The 23,494-nt window shown below is 41.4% G+C and overlaps 1 protein-coding gene across 1 annotated transcript; it reads right to left on the bottom strand.

Moving 5' to 3' along the window:
• Positions 1–1,158: 1,158 nt before the first annotated feature.
• ret (ret proto-oncogene receptor tyrosine kinase) lies at positions 1,159–19,730 on the bottom strand. Its single transcript, XM_084948915.1, has 20 exons — positions 19,308–19,730; positions 10,097–10,342; positions 9,559–9,852; positions 8,886–9,121; positions 8,619–8,802; positions 8,341–8,540; positions 6,955–7,237; positions 6,709–6,840; positions 6,124–6,234; positions 5,912–6,028; positions 5,550–5,794; positions 5,315–5,462; positions 5,087–5,194; positions 4,790–5,004; positions 4,537–4,659; positions 4,380–4,450; positions 4,045–4,182; positions 3,781–3,880; positions 3,008–3,155; positions 1,159–2,136 (listed from the first exon to the last, which is right to left on the bottom strand). Exons 1-20 carry the CDS (start codon positions 19,372–19,374, stop codon positions 1,979–1,981), a joined length of 3,324 nt encoding a protein of 1,107 aa, XP_084805041.1. The 5' UTR covers positions 19,375–19,730; the 3' UTR covers positions 1,159–1,978.
• Positions 19,731–23,494: the final 3,764 nt, after the last annotated feature.

The raw sequence follows: 23,494 nt of genomic DNA, 5'->3' as shown, positions 1-23,494 counted from the left end.
GTAAAGGGGGTGGTTTAATGTCACACACTCACACACACACACACACATCGGGTATCTACCTAGTCATAGATTTTTAAAAAGTACAGATCGAGTTTTGTGCTTCAACTCCAACACCAAAATCTGCTTTTCAGTATCATATATATTCACTGGGCTGGCTTGGACATCCTTTTGGGTTCAGAGCTGTCTTAACTCTTAATTTTATAAAGATTTCTCAGAGATGTTGTCCACAGTTACATAACAGCATCACGCTGCACATCCATGATGTGAATTCTCCATTTCACCACATACAAAAGGTACTCTATTGGAGTGGCATTTGGTGACTGTGAAAGTCATTTGGGTACAGTGAACTCATTGTCATGTTCAAACCAGTTTGAGATGATTTGAGCTTTGTCCTATGCTAATGTGTCCTGTTAGAAGCAGCAATTGGTAAATGTGTACACTGTGGTCAAAAAGGAATAGACATGATCAGCAGCAATAAATCGGTGGGCTGTGGTGTTTAAACAATGCTTAGTTAGTGCTAAGGGGCCCAAAGTGTCCCAAGCAAATATCCCTTAAACTATTATACCACCACATCCAGACTATCCAATCTTCTCTCATCCAATGGGTTCGGAAATGCTCTTCTGCATAGTGATTTGAGTTGCTGTTGTTTTCCTATCAGCTTCGAGTCATCAGCTCGAAACATTTTTCCCAGTCCACTGCAGCTCACTGGATATGTTCTCCTTTTCAGACCATTCTCTGTAAACCTCAGAGTTGGTTGTGTGGGGAAAATCCCACTCAATTTCCTAGTTTCTGAAGTACTCAGACCAGCCACTAACCGTGCCATTTTCAAAATCACTGACAAAGTCGTCATTCTGATGCTCTGTCTGAAGGTCATCTGGACCGGGTCTACATGCTTAAATGGATTCAGTTGCTGTTATGTGATTGGCTGATTAGATACATGGGTTAACAAGTAGTTTAACAGGTGTAGCTAATGAAGTAGCAGGTGACTGTATTTGCTTACAGTCAAAAGAAACGTGAAGCAGTGTTAAAATTCAAAGAAAATAAAGTATGAGAATCCTTGCATTGCTAGGCCATCCTAAATGTTTGATTTATATATATAATTTATTATTATATATAATAATTATTTTTTAGAAATATAAGGGGAACAGACAAATTGCACATTTTTTAAACATTTATTAATAACTGGAACATAACAAATAATAATAACATAACAGCAAGGACACGAGTTGGTTTACAGAATCATATTTTTCCACAAAGGCTGCCATTACAGTGAAGGACAATGTGAACTATAACATTAAGTCTACATTAATCCTTGTGTCCTTTCACTGGAGTGGCATTCAAAAGATGATGTTTTCAATGTGAAAAAACAAGAGCAAAAGTAAGAAAAACCCATTCACTGAACATGTCTGCTTTACTTTTCTTTGGTGAGACCAGTTTCAAGACATCTCGCGGGAGAAACACAAAATAAAGGGTCTTTGACATTTTGAGGAGCAAAATCCTCTAAAGTAGAAACTTTTTATTTTATTTTTTAAATTTTCAGAATAAGTTCAGCATTTCATTTTTGTCCACTCAATCCTAGCTTTCTACAACAGGTGATGGTAAAGGCGTCCCCTTTAATTCCTGGGCTTGAAACTTCAAAGTCACACATGAACATTTGGAAGCTATTGTAGAAGCAGCACAGGCACTTAAAAGACATTGACACTGACATACAATCTGGTACAATAGTCATGCAGTGATACAGTTTGGCCAACATAACCAGTGAGGTAATAATAATTAACATACTGAAGAGCTGAGTGAAGCATGGTCTATGTTGGTCCAGCTGGTTTCGCAGCAAAAAGACCCCAGTCGGAAAGGTTGCTGACCCGTGCAACAGAAATAAAAGGGAACCAACTTTAGCATCAGATCGTTTATGTACAGTCTTACAGAAATATACACATCTATACCACTTAGTCGTCTTTTCTACAGGGTCGGTCTGTCTTTAGCTATCAAGCTTGTCCACAGCTTTTGCGGGTGAAGGCAAAGCCATCCAGTTTGCATAAACACTATCATTGGCATATCTTGTAAAGACCGGATTAGTGGCATCATGTCTGTTGAGCAGTACCGGGCTCGTCTCGGGCCAGTTGGGGTATGACATGCCTAAAAATGAGAACACATCATTTTTCTGCACTCAGTGAAAGAAAAACAGCGTGCAGACAGTAAGGTTCTCAAACAAAACTCTCCGAAACAAATCCTGATCTGATTCTGAGAAGTGTAAAGTTATGGCTTTGTATTGTATATGCGACACAGAATAAATGATAATATAATTTATTATTTTCCCTTTTTTTTTGTCATTTATTAAGCCTGCATTGTTACTATTGCCCCTACATTTCGCTCGGGGCAATATGCAACATGCTGAGAGTTGCATTCAAAAGCCTTACTGTTTCTCTGTTCATCATAATGGATTAAGAGCTAATGTACATTAGAAAGACAGGAAATTTATCACAATCTGGAATTCAAACCACAATGAGTGATTGAATCAGTGAGGACCTGTTTCAAATGTTACACACCGTTTCCTCCAGTGCAAATAAATGACGAGATGAGGACAATGTGGAAATGAATGGGGGGAAACAAACAAAACTATTTACAAATTAAAAATGCAGATGAAGCATGAGTATGAGGAGTGGATTATAAATAAGAATGAAGGGGATTTATATTCAATATTTACAAATATAGCAATTTTTGGTCAGTGCTTGTGTACATTAGAAGCAGGTCCGAATAAAACAAAGAAAAAGTCAAGACACAGGAGCTTTTTTTTTTTTTTTTTTTTTTTTTTTTTAAGCTGAGCCTCTCATTTACGATGAAATGGGAGCTATGTCAGCATTAGCGAAAGGCATGCCTAGATCACAGTCACACACACTTGACTACGGAAAAAAAAAAAAAAAAAAAAGCCAATCACAACTTGCCAAAAAAGAGAGCTTGTGTAGTGTGTCCTGTTTCTAAAATCGAGTAAATGCATGGGAGATTCTACCATAGAGCTTGTTTTCAATCCATGTGGAGGGGAGGGTTCGAGGGAGAGGGGCGTTATTACAGTCCACTAGTGGTGTGTCCTCTTCAGAGAGGGCGTCGTCGTACAGCAGGGCATCGGCTGGAGTGGACGCCGCCAGATCCAGGTAATCCTGACAAGAGCAGATGAGGGTGTGATTAGGCTGATTAAGGAGGAGGGGGATTGTAGCATGCAAAGGTCGGACGAGTGACCCGTGCACTGACTGCAAGCTCCAGCAGACATTTCTGCCAAATTGTTCTCTTTACCACATCCAGAGTCTTGCTCATTATGTGGTATTGATAACAGTGAAGAACGAGCCCGCTGCGTTATAGGATGCCTGCATTCCCATCTGCTCAAACGCTCTATATTTAGCCTCACTTCTGCAGCAGGAGCCTGACTGGCATGCTCTGTGATTACACTGCCCAAGGCCACATTTAGGATTGCTCTTCAAACACTAATTATGGTGTCTTAGGAGATTTGGGGAGAGTGACCGTTCATACAACATAACACAGCATGTGTCTATGTGTGTGCTGGACAAAGAACATGCTGTCCTTAAAAAACGATACACTGCTTATTTTAGACTTGCTCCAAATCTGAAAGGAAAACCCCTCAAACTTGTATCTGTCAGATCTTCACTGAAGTGTTGTCAAAATCGCGCCAGTAACACACAGAAAGAGGCTGATTTATAGCTCCCCCGCTTCCTTGCTGGGGAGAGAAATGAATAAAGTACTACAAGGTATTTTAAAGCTTCAACATACCCGACTTTTCACCATCATCTTCTCCAGTTCTTTGCTGATGTCTGCAAACGTCTGCCTCTTGTCCGGTTCTTGCTTCCAGCATTGGAGCATGAGGTTATACCTGGAAAAGAGGAGCACGGTTCAAGTGGGTGAAATACAGTGAGTATCATTTAATCCTCCCAGCTGAGTCATTTTCCCCCGAATGTGGTGCAGGGGAGTTATAACACTCAATGGTAATGAGGAGATGCTAAAGTAGATATGATAAAGTGACAGAATAGAGCTCACATTTCCTCCGTGCAGTTCTCTGGTCTCTCCATCCTGTAGCCAGTCTTGAGGAGGTTAAATAGGCGCTCGGGAGCGATACCTGGGTATGGATTTCCTCCCAGAGTGACAATCTCCCACAGCAGCACACCGAAGGACCAGCTGGAATAAAATACAGAAGGTCCTAAGAATATTTCTATGAACAGATAAGAGTGAGACTTGGGGTTTTTTTGCAAATGGAAAACACCCTTAATTGCGTTCTTGCCCAAAAAAAAGCATGCTGATTAATTCATGGGCTTTATTGTCTTATTGTTGTCCAAAATGTCAGAATATTTCCTTTAAGACGTAATTATACTCACACGTCACTTTGTGTTGTGTAAATGTGGTCAAACAAAGACTCTATTGCCATCCACTTAACCGGTATACGGCCCTGAAAAATACAGAGAGATGCTGCTGAGTGACTATATCAGTATATGTACCTGTATCATAACTACTCTTCTCTATTATTTTGTCTACCTTGCTTCTTTTAACATACGAGTCCTCTTCATACACGTCTCTGGACAGGCCAAAGTCAGAGATCTTCATCTTCCGCCCTTCAGCAACAAGGACATTTCGTGCTGCAAGGTCCCTGTGGACAAGCTGTTGGACCAGCACACTCATTTAAAGTGCCTCACATTTTTCTTTAACAGACATTTAAGCTTCTTACAATGAATCTTCCACTGAATTGTTCAAATATTTTACAAAGAAAAACGCCAGCTTGGCCTTATACCTTCATTTCTGCCAGGTACTGCATGCCTCTGGAAATCTGCCAGGCAAAGGAGATCAGGTCACCCATGGTGAGAGCCCTGTCGTCTGGGTTCTCCAGGTAGCTTGAGTTTCGGTTGGCATCCCTGCCCATATAGCTCGGGCCAACTTTCCGACTCTCACGAAGGAAATTACGGAGTGACCCATACTTGGCATACTCGACGATGAGATACAATGGACCTATTCAGAGAAGCAGGGCTCTTAGACTCAATGTGCAACACGCATGTTCTGGGATGGGATGGCAGGAAGACGGAGGTCTTACCATCCTGGCTGCAAGCTCCGTACATCTTTATGACGTGCGGGTGGTTGACTTGCTTCAGCAGAGTGAATTCTGACAGCAGGTCACGCAGCTCGCTGTGCGAGGCGTTTTCTGTCACGGAGGAAAAGAGGGGGGATCATAATGATGAAACCACTCACCTCTTCAGACATTCACTCCTCATATATCACAAGTGCTGCTAGGCTTGTCTGGCCTTTGCCTGGGTACTTTTACCTTTAAGCATTTTCACAGCCACAGTGGTGTATCCAGCTTTTCCTTTCAGCCTGAATGCTGTTGCCTTGACAACTTTCCCAAACTCTCCTTCTCCCAGCGTCTTGCCAAGCACAAGGTTTTTACGAGGAAACTCCCACTTTGGATCCTCCTGTTGAGACAAGGCAATGACGGTTTGTACTTCTCAAAAGATTCAACATATGAGACACAGGAGATGAAAGTGCTGGAAGAACCTTACAGGTATTTTAAAGGTTTCGGTCTCAATTGATTCCTGCGAGCCCCGGCGGACATTGTTGGCAGGGAAGCTAATGGGATAGGCTTGAGCTGGCCGACGGAAAGTCATCTCAGCAGATGCTATCGGGGGCTTTGGCGAGTTCTTGTGGTATCGGCGGATGAAGTATGAGGACAGGAGGATGGACACGATGAAGGAGAGGAGAAGAGCTGTGGCAATGACGGTCTTACACATTTCATCACATAGCGTCTCTGGAAGAGAGTACGTTGCACAGTTTTAAAGAAAGAAGCACTCAGTGCTTTGCTGATTCAGAGTTAAAACAGAGTGAGTTAATCAGCAGCAGTTCTGTGTGGTTTAGGGAAACTCACGCTCAATGTCATCCTTCTCACAGAAGCATCTTTCTGTGAAGCAGTAGCAGGTTCCATAGCAGGCCTTAATCCCGTTCCCACTCGAGCCTTGTTCATGGCCTCCAATAACGGGCTCCTCTGCAGAGACAAATCCAGTGTGAGCACAGTCTACATAAAGCAGAATGGTCTTATTCTCGCTGTTATACACTGCATGTCCAAAAGGGAAAGCATACTTGTGCAGTCTTGCGGGCAGATTGAAGGATCTTTACTTTCCACTGCATCACAAACACTATCTGGGCATGTCTGCAGGTCAGGGGAGCATGTTGAATAATTTTCAGTTATTCCTGGAATATGAACACAAGAAAAGAAAGAGAAACCTCAGCAGGAAACAAGGGGGGAAACAGCCAAGACTGGTAACCAAATTGCAAGTACTTTGCATTCAAAAACCCATTCAAAAGTTGTCTTAACCTGACTGCATGTGTCCTTAACACTGCAACATGCAACGGTTTTAACAGCAGCCTGCACCACAGTGTTGGCTTGCTTTAGCAACAGTAGGGTGTTAGTCACACTTGTTTTTCAGCCAAATTAGGACCATGTTTTGCCACTTCCTGTAGCAAAATGATCTTACTGAAAAGGATACACATGCAGTATTCGGCCCTTTAGCCCTTTAATTTGTTTCATTACTTACACTGAAGAAAACATGTACTCATCTGGTTCTAGTGAACTTCCCCCAAGGTCTCATAATCATTCAGTAATGTTAAAAAGTTACAAGTTAAGGAGAAAAAAAAAAAAGTTTGTCTTTATGAAATATAAAGTACCTTTCTCAGTGCCCTGCCTCCACTGGCATCTGCCGGTTGTTGCCCCCAGGCCTCGGGTAGACTCACAATCTGTTCGCTGCCTGTTCTCTGCACAGGACAGGACCTGCTGGCTCTTCTGACCAGCTTTGATTGCTACGTACAGCAAAGCCAAAAGAGCACATTACCAAATCTTTAAAGGACACTAGAGATCAGGGTAACACGCTTGAAAATAGTCTGCATGAGTGCTTGCTGTGAAGTAGTACCTACCTGTGCCATCTATTTTGATGTGGATCTGAGTGCTCGCCTCCAGCTGTTCGTTTCCCTCCTGAGCAACAACAAGGTACTGCAAGTCCTGGCACTCGGGTTTGCGCAGTGCCTCAGAGTCATTCACATACAGATGTCCCCACTTCCTGTCTGGGGATTGGGTGATGCTTATGGCTGTGTAGCAGGCCTGTGAGTCAGCAGACATGTTCTTATCTGGCACCTCAAGTCGGTATATGACACTGAAGCCATCGAACTGCTGGCAGTTTTCCACACAGATTTTGCCAACCTGACAGGAGTTCGGACAAGAGATTGAAAATGTGAATGACACTGGAGAATACAAGTGTAAGGATGGAATAATGCACACACCTTTTGTAAACAACTGAATACAACATTTTGAAATAGTTCATTCCTACATGATCTGAAGAAAAAAAAATCTGCCATTAATTCAAATAATTACATTTAAACTGATTGTGGTACATTTTATAAAGCCAGAATAGCCAGAATAGTTTTGTTTTTGCTACAAAGTATGAAAATGAACAGAAAACATTTGAGATGTTATTTTTTTAATGCCAGCAGGTGGCAGTCTCTCTGTAGATTTAATGGTCAATGGAGCTGTTCTTAAACAGCTCCATTGACCATAAATAAAATGTATTATCATTATTATTACTATTATTATTATTATTATTATCATCAGGATTTTAATGTAACAGATTATAATGTCAAAGGATTGCACTGATGGCCACTTACATTGGATTAGTACTGAACAATAATCAATGGATAAAAGCTACTAAACCTCCCAGAAGTTTTACCTTCTGCTGACTGTAAACAGGTTTGGTTTAAGCAAGACACAGGTGAATATCTTTATTTTGTAAAACATACAGAGAGATCTGTAGTTGTGAGTTACTGTGTACTAAAGCATGTGCAATGTGATGGCTTATAAAGCCAGTGTACAGCAGGGTTAGTCAAATCAAATGCATTTCCCAATGCATCATAATGGAGCAAGTACCTACAATTCAATTTCTTGAAGTCTCTCTGTCAGAGTTCAGTATAAAGAGACTGATATGAGGCCACTGATGCTTCATATTGCCTATGACTTTTGTCCCTGGTCCCTTTCATAGGCCAACAATGATTCATTTGTTAATTATGTCATGAATACGATTATTAAAAAGATTCAGACTATATCTTTGTCACTGTCCGTGACGCTATCACGATGGAAAGATAATTTTTTTTGTGTGTCCATTAATCCATCCATCTTCTTCTACTCCAATTCTTGGGTCGGGCTGGAGCCTATCCCAGCTCTCTTAAAAGTTTATAATAATATATATTTTAATCTAAATCTAGACCGAAGTTCAAGGTTTGCATGACAAGCAGTCATGCAGTCATGAGTACCTGTGCATAAGGAGAAGCTCTGAGTGAGACTGTGAATATATGTGTGACATTGGGGAAGTGGATTTGGACGGGTAAGATGGTGACATTGAAGTGCAGCAACACTGTTCCCTCTAGACCGGGATAGGTGGTGTCATTGACCAGGTAGTCGAGTTGCAGGGTGCGATTCTCTGTCACGTGCAGGTTCCTCTTCAGGACCAGCTCTGAAATCAAGAGAAATCGTGAAAAGCCTCATCTCCTAATGTAACTAATTCTCTCGCGCGCAGCCTTGGAGTACTTACGGTAGTTGTGCACAGTCTCTCGAATGCCTTTGGCTTTTTTTTCAGTGAAGGAGTTTTTTATGTCAAATGTTTCCTTTATCCATGGGTCAGTGTTGAGCCAAGTCCCCACATACTTATTGTGGTTTTCGCCTAAGATCGGGGTTAGATCTCTGTCAAAGACATACAAGGAGCCAAAAGTTCCACCCTGAAAAAAAAAAAGTCACATTGAGAAATTTCAGGCCTCATGTAAACATGAACTTAACCAACACCGCATCTGTACACAATCACCTTCATCCGATTATAGCTGATGACTATGTCTGCCGAGTCTGTTCCGTTCACATATGGCGCGTTATCATCTTCATCATTGACAAAAACATTCAGCGTCGTTTCCACCTTGATGATGGTAGTTTCTGACTGGACGTTACAAACCAGCAGGAGTCTGTAGCATTCGCCCTCCTCGCGGTCCAGCTGAGCGTTTACCACCAGCTCTTTGTTGTCGTTTACAGCAAAAGGTCCCGGAGGGTCTGCAGAAAAAAGGAGCAAAATTAAACAAAACAATCGAACAAACGAGCCTGCATGTGGACGCAACCACATGAATCAGGTGGCGTACTGAATAAGACATAAAAGCAGCATCGTAAAACATCTCAATGGAGCTAAACCAGGGTCAAAAGTTTCATTCATTTGAAAACGTTTGTTGAAATTGAAATTCTAAGTGTTGATATTTAAAACATAAAAAAATTACAACTAAAAAAAATGAGCATTTTGGTTGAAAATGGCCCCCGCTCCTTCAAGGGATGCTGCCGGCATCAGCCAAAATGTAAAAACACTACTTCTTATTATCCTATGATGGACTATATTGGCGGGTAATACACACATACATACATATACATGCATACATATGTAGTTGTACATATGTTTCTCCTTTCACAAGATAATATGTTTTTGGTCCGATGTGTCTAACCTGATTCCACACTGTAAGAGATGGTGTAGTTGGGGCAGACATTGAGTCTGGTGAGACGCTGTAGCTGCCGCAGGGCTCCTGGGAACCTGTTTTCCATGATGTGTGGGTTGGACGTATCTCTGTGTGGGAAGCAGAGTTCCTTCGTATCTGTCTGAGCACACTGAGGCAATGTGGCATTGACAAAGTCCAAGGTGATCTTCACAGGGATCCGCGTGTGGCAAAAGGGCTTGTTGGTGAATTCAGATTGCACCATGGCATTCAGGACTAACTTTCTCACAGACCACGACCTTTGATCTGATGGGACACAGAGCCAAAACAAAAACGAGAGGCATTTTAATCTCAGACAGTGCTTTTTTTTGATGACACAGCTCTTCTTTGCTTTTATGCAATCACATTATCATCCTGAACTCGAAGCCAGAGCATTATTGGTATGCGAAGAGCATAAATGTCCAAAAACTAATTTACTCTTGTGTGTAGCGAATACCTGGCACTGAAATAGGACTGTGCATTACCATCAAAAGCCTTGTATCCAACTCACATAGCTGGGCAAAGTCGCTCTCCTCCAGGGTTTTGTTCAAGAATAGTGTCCCGGTGTTGATGTTCATGTAGAACCAGGAGCTGTAGTGTGGAGGCGTGGCAGTCTTTGTTGGGCACAGGTAGAAGTGTGGCTTCTCAGTTTTATCGTCCCGCATGGCGTGGACCTGGAGGATGGGTGTCCCGGCCTGCTGGCCAACATACACAGTCTCAATGTACTCCTTCTGAGGGAAGTACAGACACGTCGCTCCTGCACCAAGTGGACATGAAATAACCAGATGTTTAAAATTTGGCAGCCAATCGAATCACAGGAGAAAAGTGTTATTATTATTGTTTTTAAGGAAAATGTTACCATAACTGAAAAATAAGGCATGATTACATTGCAGATGCTGATGACAGCATATCAGACATCTCTTTCTGGATGTTTAACTGAGTCAACAATACCCGCTGACAATGCCATCTGGGCACTGAATGGAAATCAACACATACATGGACTACGACAGGTCCAGTTTTTTTTAATCTTCTAATATATCTTTCATCTCTCTCCCACGTTAGCGGAAATTGAAAGCAGGGCTCAAATGACACTTATGCAGCTCCTTTAATGAATTTCTCATGTGGTCAATAACATGTGGTTTCCGATTCTCCTTGTGTTCACCTTGAAAAGTTTAATTACAAGGAATAACATGATACGGAGGAGACATGCATCACTGCCTGCAAGTCTGTGTGTGCGCGTGTGTGTGTTGGGGGGGTTGACGAGTAATCCATAAAGCAAAATAGCAGGCTGCGTGTGTGTTTTACAGGAAAATGGAGATGTGAGTGTTCCTTCTGTAATTATATCCCTGTTGTGTTCCTCTTTGATGACGGTAGGCGACCATTTAGGGAACGCACTAATGTCATTAGCAGACAGCAAAACTAGATTTTCTATTTCTGTTGGTGCAGTTGAAGCCTCGGCTCTGGTTTCAGACATTGATTTAATTTTGAGGGGCTTAGATGACAGGAGGCCGAGCTGATGGATAAAATGTGGCCGTCCTTCCTCAAGGATGGAGATACGCTCAATGAGGCTGCAGACCTTTTTATTAAAAGTGTTCCGGAGGCAAAACAAACAGCAGGGCTCATGTTTGTTAATCTTGGTGGGGATGGTGGGAGCCGGTTTCATGACCAGGGATGATTTTTCCATCCCCTAAATCTATTACAGCCAAAATGCAGTCATTCACACTCATACTATTGACTGTATTTTATTATATTTCCATTGCATCTTAGCTTATTTTTACTATTTCATACCATGAAAAGGTCTGAAATAGGTAATTGGCTTCATGATGCATAAAAGATTTCTGAGAAATTGTACAAAAGATTTGAGGGAAAAAATAGAAAAAAAGTAAAGAACTGTCCACAGATTATTTTAGGTTGTAATTATACTCAGTTTATACAGTTAAAAGGTATGAAACACATTAAAAGACGCGTAATCTGAGCATCAGAGCTTCAACTGCATACCCAAAACAACCATTAGAGGGGGCTGTTATCACAGTGACACGGGCTCGAAAAGCAGCTTAATCATTATCATAATATATTACTGCTCTAATGTCTCTACTGCTTGGATAAGATGTTAAATGATTGGACTCATTTCTATTTGACAGGTCAGAAAAGACTCGGATGCATACAGACAATTTAATTAATCTACAGAAATCTTACAGACGACGGCCACAAATTGAATACAGCAGATGACAGCAGCTCTGCAAATAAAGCTACATGGTCCAACGTGTTAACCAGCGGGAGCTGAACACATTTATGAAGGCAGGCATTGGCTGCAAGCCACAGTGGCCGGACCCCCTGCAACACAATTCGTTTATATCATTCAAAATTCAATTTCTTTCTAGGACAGAAGCCAACAGAAAGCAAGCAATTTATATCAAAACTAATTAATTGAATGCATCAAGCAGGCCCATCCGAGCAAATGGCATCTTTGGTCTGTGAAGCCATGATGATGCTTTTCCAAGGCATGACTCATTACCTTCCCTAAATGATGCACAAGAATGGCAGAAATACAGTTGGTGGTGACATTTTCACCTATTATATTCATGTCTAAATAATGACCGAAAAGATTAAAAAGACGTTGCAGAGGCTTCTTTTCCATGCTTTGTCTCTGGACCGCTAAAGAAGGTTCTTTCCGGATTTTAGTGGGCTGTTTTGGAACAGCCTTGGCCTGTTATTGCTCACAGTGTGTAAACATTAGCATCATAAGCAGATGTTTTACAGCCTTCGATCACCTATAAAACTCATGCTGAGCTTCTGCATACAGTGTCATTCCTTTGAAAGTAATTTTGCAAACAGAGAGTGTTTAAACAGGACAACTCATGTAGCAATCAATGTTTACTGTAGATATCATGTACCGCCGAGTGGATAGTGAAACTGGATTTATCCAACGCTGAAAAACAGGAACACGAAACAGTGGAAAACCCTCTTACGTCTCTATAAACGTATGCGCTTCCTGGTTGTCGTTTACGATCGCAGTCTCCATGAGTTAATTGTGCCTGGGCGCGCGTGTGTTTGTTTTTGTCTCGTATTATAACTGCAAAAGAACAAAAAGGACAAAAGCTCATCACAAAATGTGAAACCACGCTCCCCGTCAGCCACAGACCACAGCATGTCTGGGACAGGTCTGAGCTGATAGGGTGGGACGCCCTCCATCGTCCCAGACAAAGACAGGAACTCAATTAGCTCAATGCGTGCTTCGCCTGATAGATTTACCAGCTATGAGCTCATGTGCTGGAGTAACCCACTGGCTTACTAATCTACCTCCAATCCTCAATGAAACAAAATGTGGATCTCCCACTCAGACGTCCTCACTGAGCATCCTTGTCAGCAGCGTGGCAGATGAGGAAACGTGACCCTGCCCGGCTGCTGCTGTGTGATAACTTGACATTATAATTGCGTTCTTAGTCTGGACCTCCAACAGTAAGAGCTCAGCTTCGTGCCCCTTTTTCTCCCAAGGTCAATGAGGTCTGCGTCTGCCCCTGGTAACGACCCATTGGAAAGGCGGTGTATCTGGCAGCATATCGATCAATAACCACACTAATCAACAGTGATGCTGATTGTTTTCCACTGATGACACAGACAGAGAGAAAAGCTGCACAAGTGCAATCACGTCTGCCGAACATAATATTGGAGTTGCTTAGGCATCTTGTGCGTGGACGCTGAAACATTACTTCTACTGTGCAAGTGTAATTTCACAGCCTGCTCCACAATTTAGCCCATCAATATCCACATTTTCAAGGAATCCATCATCTTTTACAAAGAAGCTGTAGCCAGGCACATTAAGGAGCAGTTCACCCAGTTATATCACGGTGATATAAATAATAATCACTCGGAAACGTATCGTGATTGCTCTGCTTCCAGAGATGTTGCTGCTACTGGAATGGTTTTCTTCAGAGATTCAATTAGCTAAAAAGCTGCACATTTGACTATAATTCCACTTATGAAAGCTAATATTGATCACAATGTTTTGAAATCTTTCCCCCTCCTCTGTTTCCTGTCCTGTTATGCTCAAATGCTTCATCGTATCACACTGGTTTCAGAACCTGGATTTATATAGGCATGACTCTGATGCTTTTCGATCTTTCAAAACAACACGTGTAATAAGGAAAGAAAGTCATTTCCTGTCATAATGACACAGACATCGAAGTTTTCATCCAATTAATAAGATAGCTGATCTGAGTTTGGAAAAGGCAGCCGGGCTCCAGGTAGATTACTCAGTTTACCATGATGCATACCGTAACATAATAATCAATTACCACATAATGTAATCCAATTATTCCCCAGAGAATACAAGAGCTGAGATCCAATGAACCATGTTCATCAGTCATCAAGAAATCTAATAGGACCTCTCCTTAGGGGTTAGCTGCAAGTACAAATTCAGTTTAAGGATTCCTCTGGGGAGGACTGTGGCATCAAAAATTGAACACGTGGTACATCATGGAGCTCCAGACTGAGTTTGATGAAGCAGTCATTAGGTTGCTTTGATAAAATCATCTACCCTCACCACAGCAGTGGGAAAAAGCCATCAGATTTACTGACATGTACACAGAAGGAGGCAAATACTCTAAATGCCCGTGTCAAAACACAGAGAGCTTATTTATATTTGCATAAATAGCTCACAGCCACAGGTTTCATAAAGGGTTTAGCTTAAAGTACCAGATTTGGGAAAGAATTGCTTTACAGCCTGTTTTAACACTACACCAAGCAGTCTAGACTCATGCTACCAGCTCTTTGAGACTGTATTTATCATCTACATTTAGCATTACTCTGTACTCTGAATGCTAATATCAGTAACGCTGCATCATGGTGACAATGCCAGTGTTTGTATTGTAGCATCTTCTAATCAGTGCTAAATACGGTCTGAGATTGATGGAAATGTCATTAGTTGTGCAGTTACTGGACAAATTAAAATCTTGACCTAATTATTGTGCTCAATAAAGCAAACCAAAAAAATAATAATAATCATGGGATCATTAAGATCATCGGGATTCATTTTCTCAGAGCCATGAATGTCTGTACACATTTCCAAGGCGATCTATCAAGTAGCTGTTAGATTATTTTAGTCGGGTGCAAAATGAGCAGGCAAAAACAACAGAGCAACACTGCAGCGAGAGAAAAACTAACAAGGCTGAACACAGTCACGTGTATCACTTACACATACTGTGCATCAGAAGCATCAACAGTCTTGTTGTTTCAAAGAAGCAAACACAGCAAAAATGCATTAATATACAAGATGTCCTAACTGTGGGAATCATCAATGCACCAGCGTCATTAAATGGCACTGCTAAGATGAGTCGCCACTATTCGCACTGCTAAACTATGACTGCTTGTTACGACTGTCCTAACATGAGAGAATCTGGTGGAAACAATGGGAAAAGTCGCTGCTTTATGCCGGGGAGTGGAGATCGCTGAACTACCAGCACAAAGGGAAGTGGAGCTTTCAGAGTTTCTGGCATTGGCAGGTGGTTGCAGAGGACGGAAAAAAGATTTCCAGCATGTTTACCCATTTCAGTAAAAAGAAGGACCAAAAAAAATGGATGCCAAAGTGGGGCTGGAAGAGGATGGGGGAAAACCGCAACATAAGTATGAATCAGCAGCATTTATGGAAAATGTTAATTTAAGGACATTTTCCACTGTTATGGTTTGCTCTCTTTAGAGAGATTGCAGTAAATGTGCAAATTTGATTCTGGCACCAGTATGGCAGTAGAGTCACTCCCATTTTTGCAGTGTCACACACACCATGTGGACTCAGATAAGCAGGGCCTGTGCTTTGTTTTACTTATTGTTGTAATGACGGGTCAAACACGATGTGCACTGCTGCACGACTGGAAAACAACTTGTCAAGACCCATGTGAAACCAGAGGACTAAATGCCCCGAGGGTAAAATCTCAATCAATGTCTCCTTGTCCTTTCACCACAGCAAATTAGATTCTACCCATGCATGAGAGCGAAGTGTGACCCTGAACTGACTAGAGGATCAGACACAGGGGTTTGACAGGTAGGAGCGGCATCCGTGCGACGGCAGAAATGGCAGCCTAGGATTAGAGGTCGGGACTCTCAGGAGTCTCAAGGCAGTAGCAGTGATTTGGATGAAAGTTATTTCAAAAACCGTGGGTCCACTTTGGCTGGGAAGCTCGAAGGATGAGAGTCTTGTGACTGATAAAGTGGGAAAATCGGGAGCTTTAGTAGAAAAGACAAAGCAGCCTAAAGTGCTGCAGCTGTTCCAACAGGTATCAGAGCGTCTGTGGCTGACAGCATGTTTACTGTCGCTCATGAGCTTAAAAAAAGAGGGAACACGCCAGCTAGCTCTGGTTTTGAATCAAAATAATATAGTCTGTTGTATGCCACATTTTGAAGAAAAAAATAAAAAGAAACTTTTTGCTATAGCAAGTTTTAAGAACCACAATATGTTTTTTCTAAGATGCAAAAAAGAAAAGCACTCCTGTTGACGTAGCTCGGTAAAAAAGATCTAATCTACTTGCATAATGATGTTTCCCACTCACACTCAAACACAGTGACAACAAGCGTGGAAAATTGACAATATTTATCATGCATCCATGAGGAACACAAGACAGAAGCTTTACTTAATTATATCATGCTGTAAGGGGCTAAATCCAATAGCACTACGTATCAAATGAGATCTGTTGGTCTGGTACTTCTCCAGAGGAAAAGATGCTGATGAAAATGATCGCTTTGAGTTAAAGGGAAGGAGGAGCACTATACCACTATGTTATGGTTTCACCGGTCAGAGGGCGAGGAAGGGTCAGAGATACCGTAACAAGGTCACGGTGGAAGCAAAACAGATCAATGCTTTTACGTGAAAACATCTGTGGCACTTTTTTGTGTAAGAGATTACACAAATGTGTGTGTTAAAAAGGGGGAGTGGATTTTGGCTTTGACCAGGTTTCGTCACAAAATGTATTTTCAACTCCAAACGCTTTGTTTATAAAGCTGCCAGCTGATACTGAAGGCCTAATCTAATTAATAAAGGGTTGTTTCAGTAAACTCTCCAGATTTCCTCAAAATGTAAATAAAAACAAAGTAACGACGAGCCAGATATTCCTTTCTTTGGCCTTTTTTGTTCACACAGAAGTGCATGTGACTGCACGATCTCTGACGACGTAAGCACAGAGACAGAAGAGCAGCTGCAACCTTAGTGGAAGCTAATGGGAATCCTCATAAAGAACAATGAATAGAGGCGTCCCAGCTCCCAGTTCACTTCAGCTTATGTCTTGAACTACTTTACTTTGGTCTTAAGTGCAGGGCAATGTTTCAGGAACATTTAAAAACGCTGATTGCTACAAAAGTGAGCACTGATTGCCAATTTCCTTTGTTTGATGATCTCAGCAAGAAACACTAAACTAATCAGTAAACTGGAACCTGGAGCAGGAGTTATATAAACCCCACCGGGAAATTCCTTTGTAATAGCCATTCATGACTGTGCCATTCGTACAATTACATTGAAGATCAGAAAAACTAAAGTTAAACTAAATTGACAAATGCATATGTATATTTATGTGGAACTTCATGAGTGGACGATCACAGGAAGGAAAGACCTCCTATGGCATCCAGTGGCGCATTTAGTTAGTCTTAGTCTGGCAAGCGGAACAGTGTGCAGGGTGGGATATATTGTCCGTATTGAAGATACATTTTTGGCAATATCTTCCTCTCTGCAATGAGGGAGACTTCTGAGTTTGAACTCCAAAAAATATCTAAATCATGGTCTCACATACAGTAAAGGAAAAGGGCCTCGGCAGGACAGAGAGTTTCATTTTATCCTAATTATTTGCCCTCCTCATTTCCACCATCCCTCATATAATATACAAGAATGATAGGAGTCCTTGATCTTTTTGAGGCCACTGCTAACTCCTTTCTCAATGCTAAGCTGGAGCTGGATAAGTTCACACCAGACTACAAAACCGTCTACCACCTTCTGGTAAAACTGCAGAGAGCTTACCAAAGTAGTTCCACTGAAATTTAAAGCAAAAATATTCTTTAGATCCAATCAGTGACTGAAACAGCAATAAAAATCCACATTAGACGTAATATGATGCAAAAAGTGCATCACAACATGACTCATTTACTTGGAAAATGACTCATATGTAAAAACCATTTAGTGATTTAAGATGTTTTAAAGGAGTCACAACAGGCAGAACATCCTCACAAAGTGGGGTAAAATAAAAACAATCATCGATCCAGTAAAATCAGACTATGTCACTTTGTGGCAAGCCCGGCAGCAGCCCAAGCGGCCCGTCCGCTTGCATAACAGGCGATATTTTCCTGAAGAAAACAAACAGCCAGTGTTTGCCCAGAGATAGGAGCAGCTGCTGCACACCTGCCCATGGCTCGCCTCTTCTCCTCCCTGAACAAGTGTAGGTCTTTTGTTGCAACAAACAGGCAGGTGATGGGCAACACATTCACGTAGGGTGCAGCTTTCAGCACCCATTTAATTACCAACACGTCCTTGACACATGAAGTGCAACGAGACCAGCCCTTTTCTTCTATAAATATCAGGAGAAACGCCTGCTTTGGTGACTGTGCAAGCAGAGCCCAGCAGGAAAAGCCATGTGGATGCATGTAAGGTCTGTAAGAACAGCATGCGTGTGACTGACCGTGTGTGCACTATGGACTGATTAAACAGCGCGTGTAACAGTGAAAAAAATAATCAGAGGACACTGCATAAAAGTGTTCTACCTTAACAGTTGCATTAATCTTTTTAACTACTCTGCAGAAAACTGCTCCCCTGGGTGATTAAGTAGGCCTGTAGTTTATTGCAGGAAAAAAACAGCAGTGCTCCATACACGTAGAAATGAACATCCTTTTATACATCCCAGATCCACTCAAAGACTTTGATCATAATGCTTGCTTGCCTCCCTTTATACAAGCACTGATAGTAACCTCTGAAGTCCAAAAAACACCCCGTATTTGTTCGAGCATTACATCTGACATACTGGCGGCACAGTCCTGAACTATGAGGGACACTTTAAATATAGACTTCATGAGAGGGCAGTGTTAGTGCAGTTGGGCTGTGGGATTGTGGACGGGATTATAATATTATGATATATGGCTGCATTCATTCTACTCTACGTTTCATTGTTGTCATGCCACGCATAGCCAGCGCACAATGCAAGGATCACTTTTCTGCTGTGTGGCACAGTGCTGGCGTTGTGTTCGTGCCCTTTCAGATACTTCGTAGGGGAAAAAGGCCTTAAAAATCACTCAGCTTCCAAAATGCTGCAATTTAGCTTTTCACTTGAGCAGCCCTGTGTATTTGTCAGTTGCAATCTAGACTTCATGTTCAGTGGCTCGCTCTGTGGCAGCACCTATTTCTCTTCACCTTGGCCAGCTTTGCAGATACTAAATATAATTTTTAAATAAACATATTTTAATTCCTTCTGCGCTAAACGGTCTCTCTGGCAGAAAGGTCAGTAAGAGACGGAGATAAAAACTCAAAGACTAAAGCTAATGCTGTCTGAATAATTTATAATACTAAGGATGAACGCGTTTAAAATAAGAAGCGAACATTAAATCGTCTCCTCTGTATTAATAGTTAAGACCAGAGCATTTATTTTGTTTTCAAAAACGTTCGGACACACTAGTGCAACATTTAGTATTAGTTTGCAACTTCATCGTGCGCTCCTTCACCCTTTTCCAGTGACAGGAGAACTGATGATGAACCTTACCTTCCAGCAGCAGCAGCAGAAACAGCGCAACGATGTTTCCCCGAGAGAAACCACAACTTGACCCCATATTCGCGAACCATAAGTGAAAGTTTCTGAATGAAAAGACGATCCAAAAAAGTTCCTCTGGGCGAAAATCAAATAATAATGATAATGATAACAAGAACAATAATCAAACCGATAAAATATACAAAGATGGGGGGTATAAACCAGTGCGCGCTCTGCGTCCAGATGAAGTCCTCAGTGTCCCATAGACGGGCTGCTGTGTTGAGGCTACAGAGGCTGCTGCTGGGCTGACTGGCTGGTCTGGTGGGGGGAGGAGGTTCACTGCTTCACTACTCACTGCCCCGCTGCTTCCGCAGAAGCAGGGCGGCATAGCATCTACAGGAAATTTAAGAGCATAATTTAACAGCAGGTCAGTCATCTCATTAAGGCTCTGCGCGGGGGAGGTGGTGGGGCGTAATTATTAACAATTATGACTGGGCGCGTAATGGTTCACTTTAAAGGCGCAGGCGCTCTTTAAACGTGGGCATCAGGTGTGCTCGTTTTAGTAACCGGTTCATTATAACAGCCGTGTGATAATTGTAATTGTGCCTTTTTGTTTAATTTTGCTAAGCTTGAAGTAGCTTCGATGAATTCGTTTGTTTAATTCGGTTGAATAAAAAATAGACTTTGAGCACAATGTTCCAGTTGGTGGCAAGAATTAAGTGAAACTCCTGCCAGTGAAGTGACAGGGCTAAGTTGTTGTTGTTGGGTTTTTTTGTCTAGACATTTTATTGCATCCAAGTACTCCATGTGGATAATTAACACTCCCCAGCTGAGTAGAAGTCCTCTGCAGTCTTTGGATCAAAGTCCCAGAATGAAATCAGGGGGTTAAATGATGTGGGACCGTTCCTCTCTCAGGTCTGAGTGTGTGTGCGTGTATGTCAGAAGCTGAGGGTGTGTTAAAGAGCGGGATCTCTGTGTGACTGAACAGTGAGGAGATAGCGTGGAGTGATGCATTGCTGCAGCCTCGGGCCAGGACACCAGTCACTCTCTCAGCAGTGTCTTTCCAATCAATGTCTCTGCATGGAGCAAAAACACAAAGGCTCACTGGGCTACAGAAGATAAAGGGGGCTTTCTCAGACGCTTCACTAACTTTCACCAACTGGGAGAAAATATAATAGCTGCTACTTACAGTGCTTACATTTTCACCTCCCCTCACTGAGCCGTCAGTATCTTAAAGAAGACTTTAAAAACAATATGCCCTTAAATTGGTGATCACAGCGAGGTTAAAGGAGAAAATTAGCTGTGAAGCTGTAAAGAAAGAGATGGCATTTTAACAAAGCTAGATAGGTTGTATGCTTCTGTACGTTTGATACGAAAAGAGTAACCTGTGAAATTGGTGTTATTGTTAATACTTTGTTTTGTAATCAAGCATATAGTTAAGGCTGGATCAGGTGACGCTGAATCCAACCATGCACTGAATGTTTCATTTTCACTCGCTATGTTTTTATACACCTCTGCACATAATCATGAGTTATTATTCATCTCTGGCTCTCTTACATGGCACGTCTTTGTCTTGTCTTCCTCCCCTCATCTCTAACTGGTCACAACAGACGCCTGCACCACCATGAACCTGGTTCTGCTGGAGGTTTCTTCCTGTTAGAGGGAAGTTTTTCCGTCCTACTGTTCCCAAAGCGTTGCTTAAAGGGGGTCATATGATTGTTGGGGGTTCTCTGTATTATTGAATAACATGATAAGCAGTTTATTCAAATGTAATGCTACTTGCTGTACCAAGGGGCATTATGTGATATAAGAAGCCAAGAAGTCTGCCTGAGGACAGTGTATTGTATCTGGGATAATGTTTCCATATGACAGACTATAGGTATCCTGAGACGTATGCTCAACGAGAATCAATAAAGAGAAGGAAATACGGTGGTGAGGACATGGCATCTGCAACCACCATGGTTTTCTATGTGCTTTAAGCAAGTTAAAAAAATGCTCTAAGCTAAAAAAAAAGAAAAAAGAAAAAGCAGCATAGATTCTTGTTTTGACCCTTTTGATCTTTATTAGCAGCAGCTTTCGATACGTAATAGGTTTTAACCTCCTCGTGATGTTACTCCGAATGAGTCAGCTAAATGCTTCTATTAAAACACAAAGCTTTCTCATGGCATGCAAAACACAAAAGATATCTTTAGACCTGTGTGGTGAGTGTATATCGATTTCATTTTCATCTCTCGACCAATCAGCAGTTCATTTCCATTGCTGGCACCATAGTTTGGAAAGCAATTAAGGATTTGAGTCTTGTTCAGGAAGGCTAGATGCACCTTCTGGGATTCAAATAACTTGTGCTCATAAGACAATTACCAAAACCCCTACACCATATTACACAATGTTATTACTGCTTCTGGAGAGTGTGTAATAGGATTTCACTCAGGAAGAGGAGCTTGATGCCGTTTCATTTCATTAACTAGATGGTCATTTCATGATGTACACCACCTGACCTGATGCTGAGGGACACTGACCTGAGCGCGTTCAATAATGGTACATATACATTATACATACAGATATAAATCACTCAACCTGCTTGTCAGTCATGAGGAAATATTCTGATCTATTACTGAGAATGAACCCTATTTCACTAAGTAAGAGGCTTCGAGTGTGAAATGTGCAAACTAGAACACATGTAAAGGGCGCGGGGTCTCTGAGAGGGGCTCGTCTGATGAAATGGATTTGTGTAATTTCCCTGATTTTTCTAATGAAATAAGTGCAAAAGGTGACGGCCCCATTGATGACACCCCTCTGTGTGCATCTTGACCCCAATTATAGTACTGTGACTTGGACAGCAGATGGTACATACACAGAGACACACATGTACACAGGAGGAGTGGCCATGGCAACAGACTCATAATGGTTGTCCTGGTGTGTAGTGGAATCACTTGGCCTAATTTGTTAAGTACCACCTCAATATATTTAATTTAATCAGTCTATTCTGAGCATAAAACAAGTGTTATCAAATGAATCCTTAGCTGCCCACACTGACAGCTCGTCAGACATGTTCTTTAGAAACAGGACAGTGCTTTAATGGGTTTCACTGATCAGCATTTTCACATTTTGTACACTGCTCTGCATCTTGCTTTTGATAAAAAAAACGTGTGTGGTAAGTTTGCATCTAAGAAAAGCAAACTAAACTAATTAAGCCTAGACCAGCAGGTCATTTTAAAAACTCTTTTAAACTCCCACAGATGCTCTAATAATCTATAATTTACAGAGAAGAGTGCTTTTAAAAAGAAAAACATAATAATTTTAGTAGCTCATATTATATTAGGTCAACATACATACACGTCATCCCTGAGCCAAAAGCCCAGGCTTCAGACTGCTCCTAATGTTTCTGAGCTTCTAATAGTTTTTCTCCATTATCCATTATCAGGTCTGCATGATGTCAGAGAGACACACACAGCTCTGGCTGTGAGCACGGAAGCTCCGCCCACCAGCTGTCCACACCTACTATTTACAAATATCGAAATAAATTAACATCTATTATGCGATATGAAAAGAAAAGATATTATGAACAGCTGCTTCAAAAACATAAAAGTTATATTAAGGCTACCTGGAGTGTATTAAATAGGATAATAAAAAATCAACATAATATATGTTCTCCAACACGTATTGTAACAAGAGGTAATGTAGTGATTGAGAATACTGAGAGCATAGTTAATGAATTTAATGATTACTTTGTTAATGTAGGTCCCAACTTGGCAAAAGAGATTTCTGTACCAGGAGGAAATGATGAAGTAGATTCTACTTCTTGTAAATGTAGTTCAATGTTTCTTGGTGGAGTCTGTGAGAGTGACATTGTAGAAGTGGTGAGTAAATTCAAGAGTAAAAAATCCATGGATTGTGACGACCTTGACATGTCGCTAATTAAAGAAGTTCTTCATAGTGTCCTTCAACCGTTAACATATATTTGTAACAAATCATTTCAAACTGGAATTTTTCCAGATAAAATGAAAATTGCCAAAGTGATCCCACTATATAAAACTGGTGATAAACAGATTGTGTCAAACTATAGACCGGTATCTTTACTGCCTCAGTTTTCAAAGATTCTTGAAAAACTATTTGCAAACAAACTAGATTCTTTTATTGATAAATATGATTTATTGAATGATCATCAGTATGGGTTCAGAAGAAATCGCTCAACATCTCTA

Source organism: Perissodus microlepis, chromosome 13 (genome assembly GCF_051167445.1).
Source record: "Perissodus microlepis isolate ML-2025 ecotype Zambia chromosome 13, ASM5116744v1, whole genome shotgun sequence".
Lineage (NCBI taxonomy): Eukaryota > Metazoa > Chordata > Actinopteri > Cichliformes > Cichlidae > Perissodus > Perissodus microlepis.
The sequence above is the reverse complement of the archived record's forward strand: the minus strand, read 5'-3'. Positions and strand labels throughout refer to the sequence as shown.

Excerpts from the sequence above, each read along its gene's own strand:
- ret (XM_084948915.1), bottom strand. The coding sequence starts at position 19,374 with ATGGGGTCAAGTTGTGGTTTCTCTCGGGGAAACATCGTTGCGCTGTTT. Across the intron at positions 8,803-8,885 it reads TCAGCTATAATCGGATGAAG|GGTGGAACTTTTGGCTCCTT; the intron begins GTGATTGTGTAC and ends TTTTTTTTTCAG. Across the intron at positions 6,235-6,708 it reads GAGGCAGGGCACTGAGAAAG|GAATAACTGAAAATTATTCA; the intron begins GTACTTTATATT and ends TTCATATTCCAG.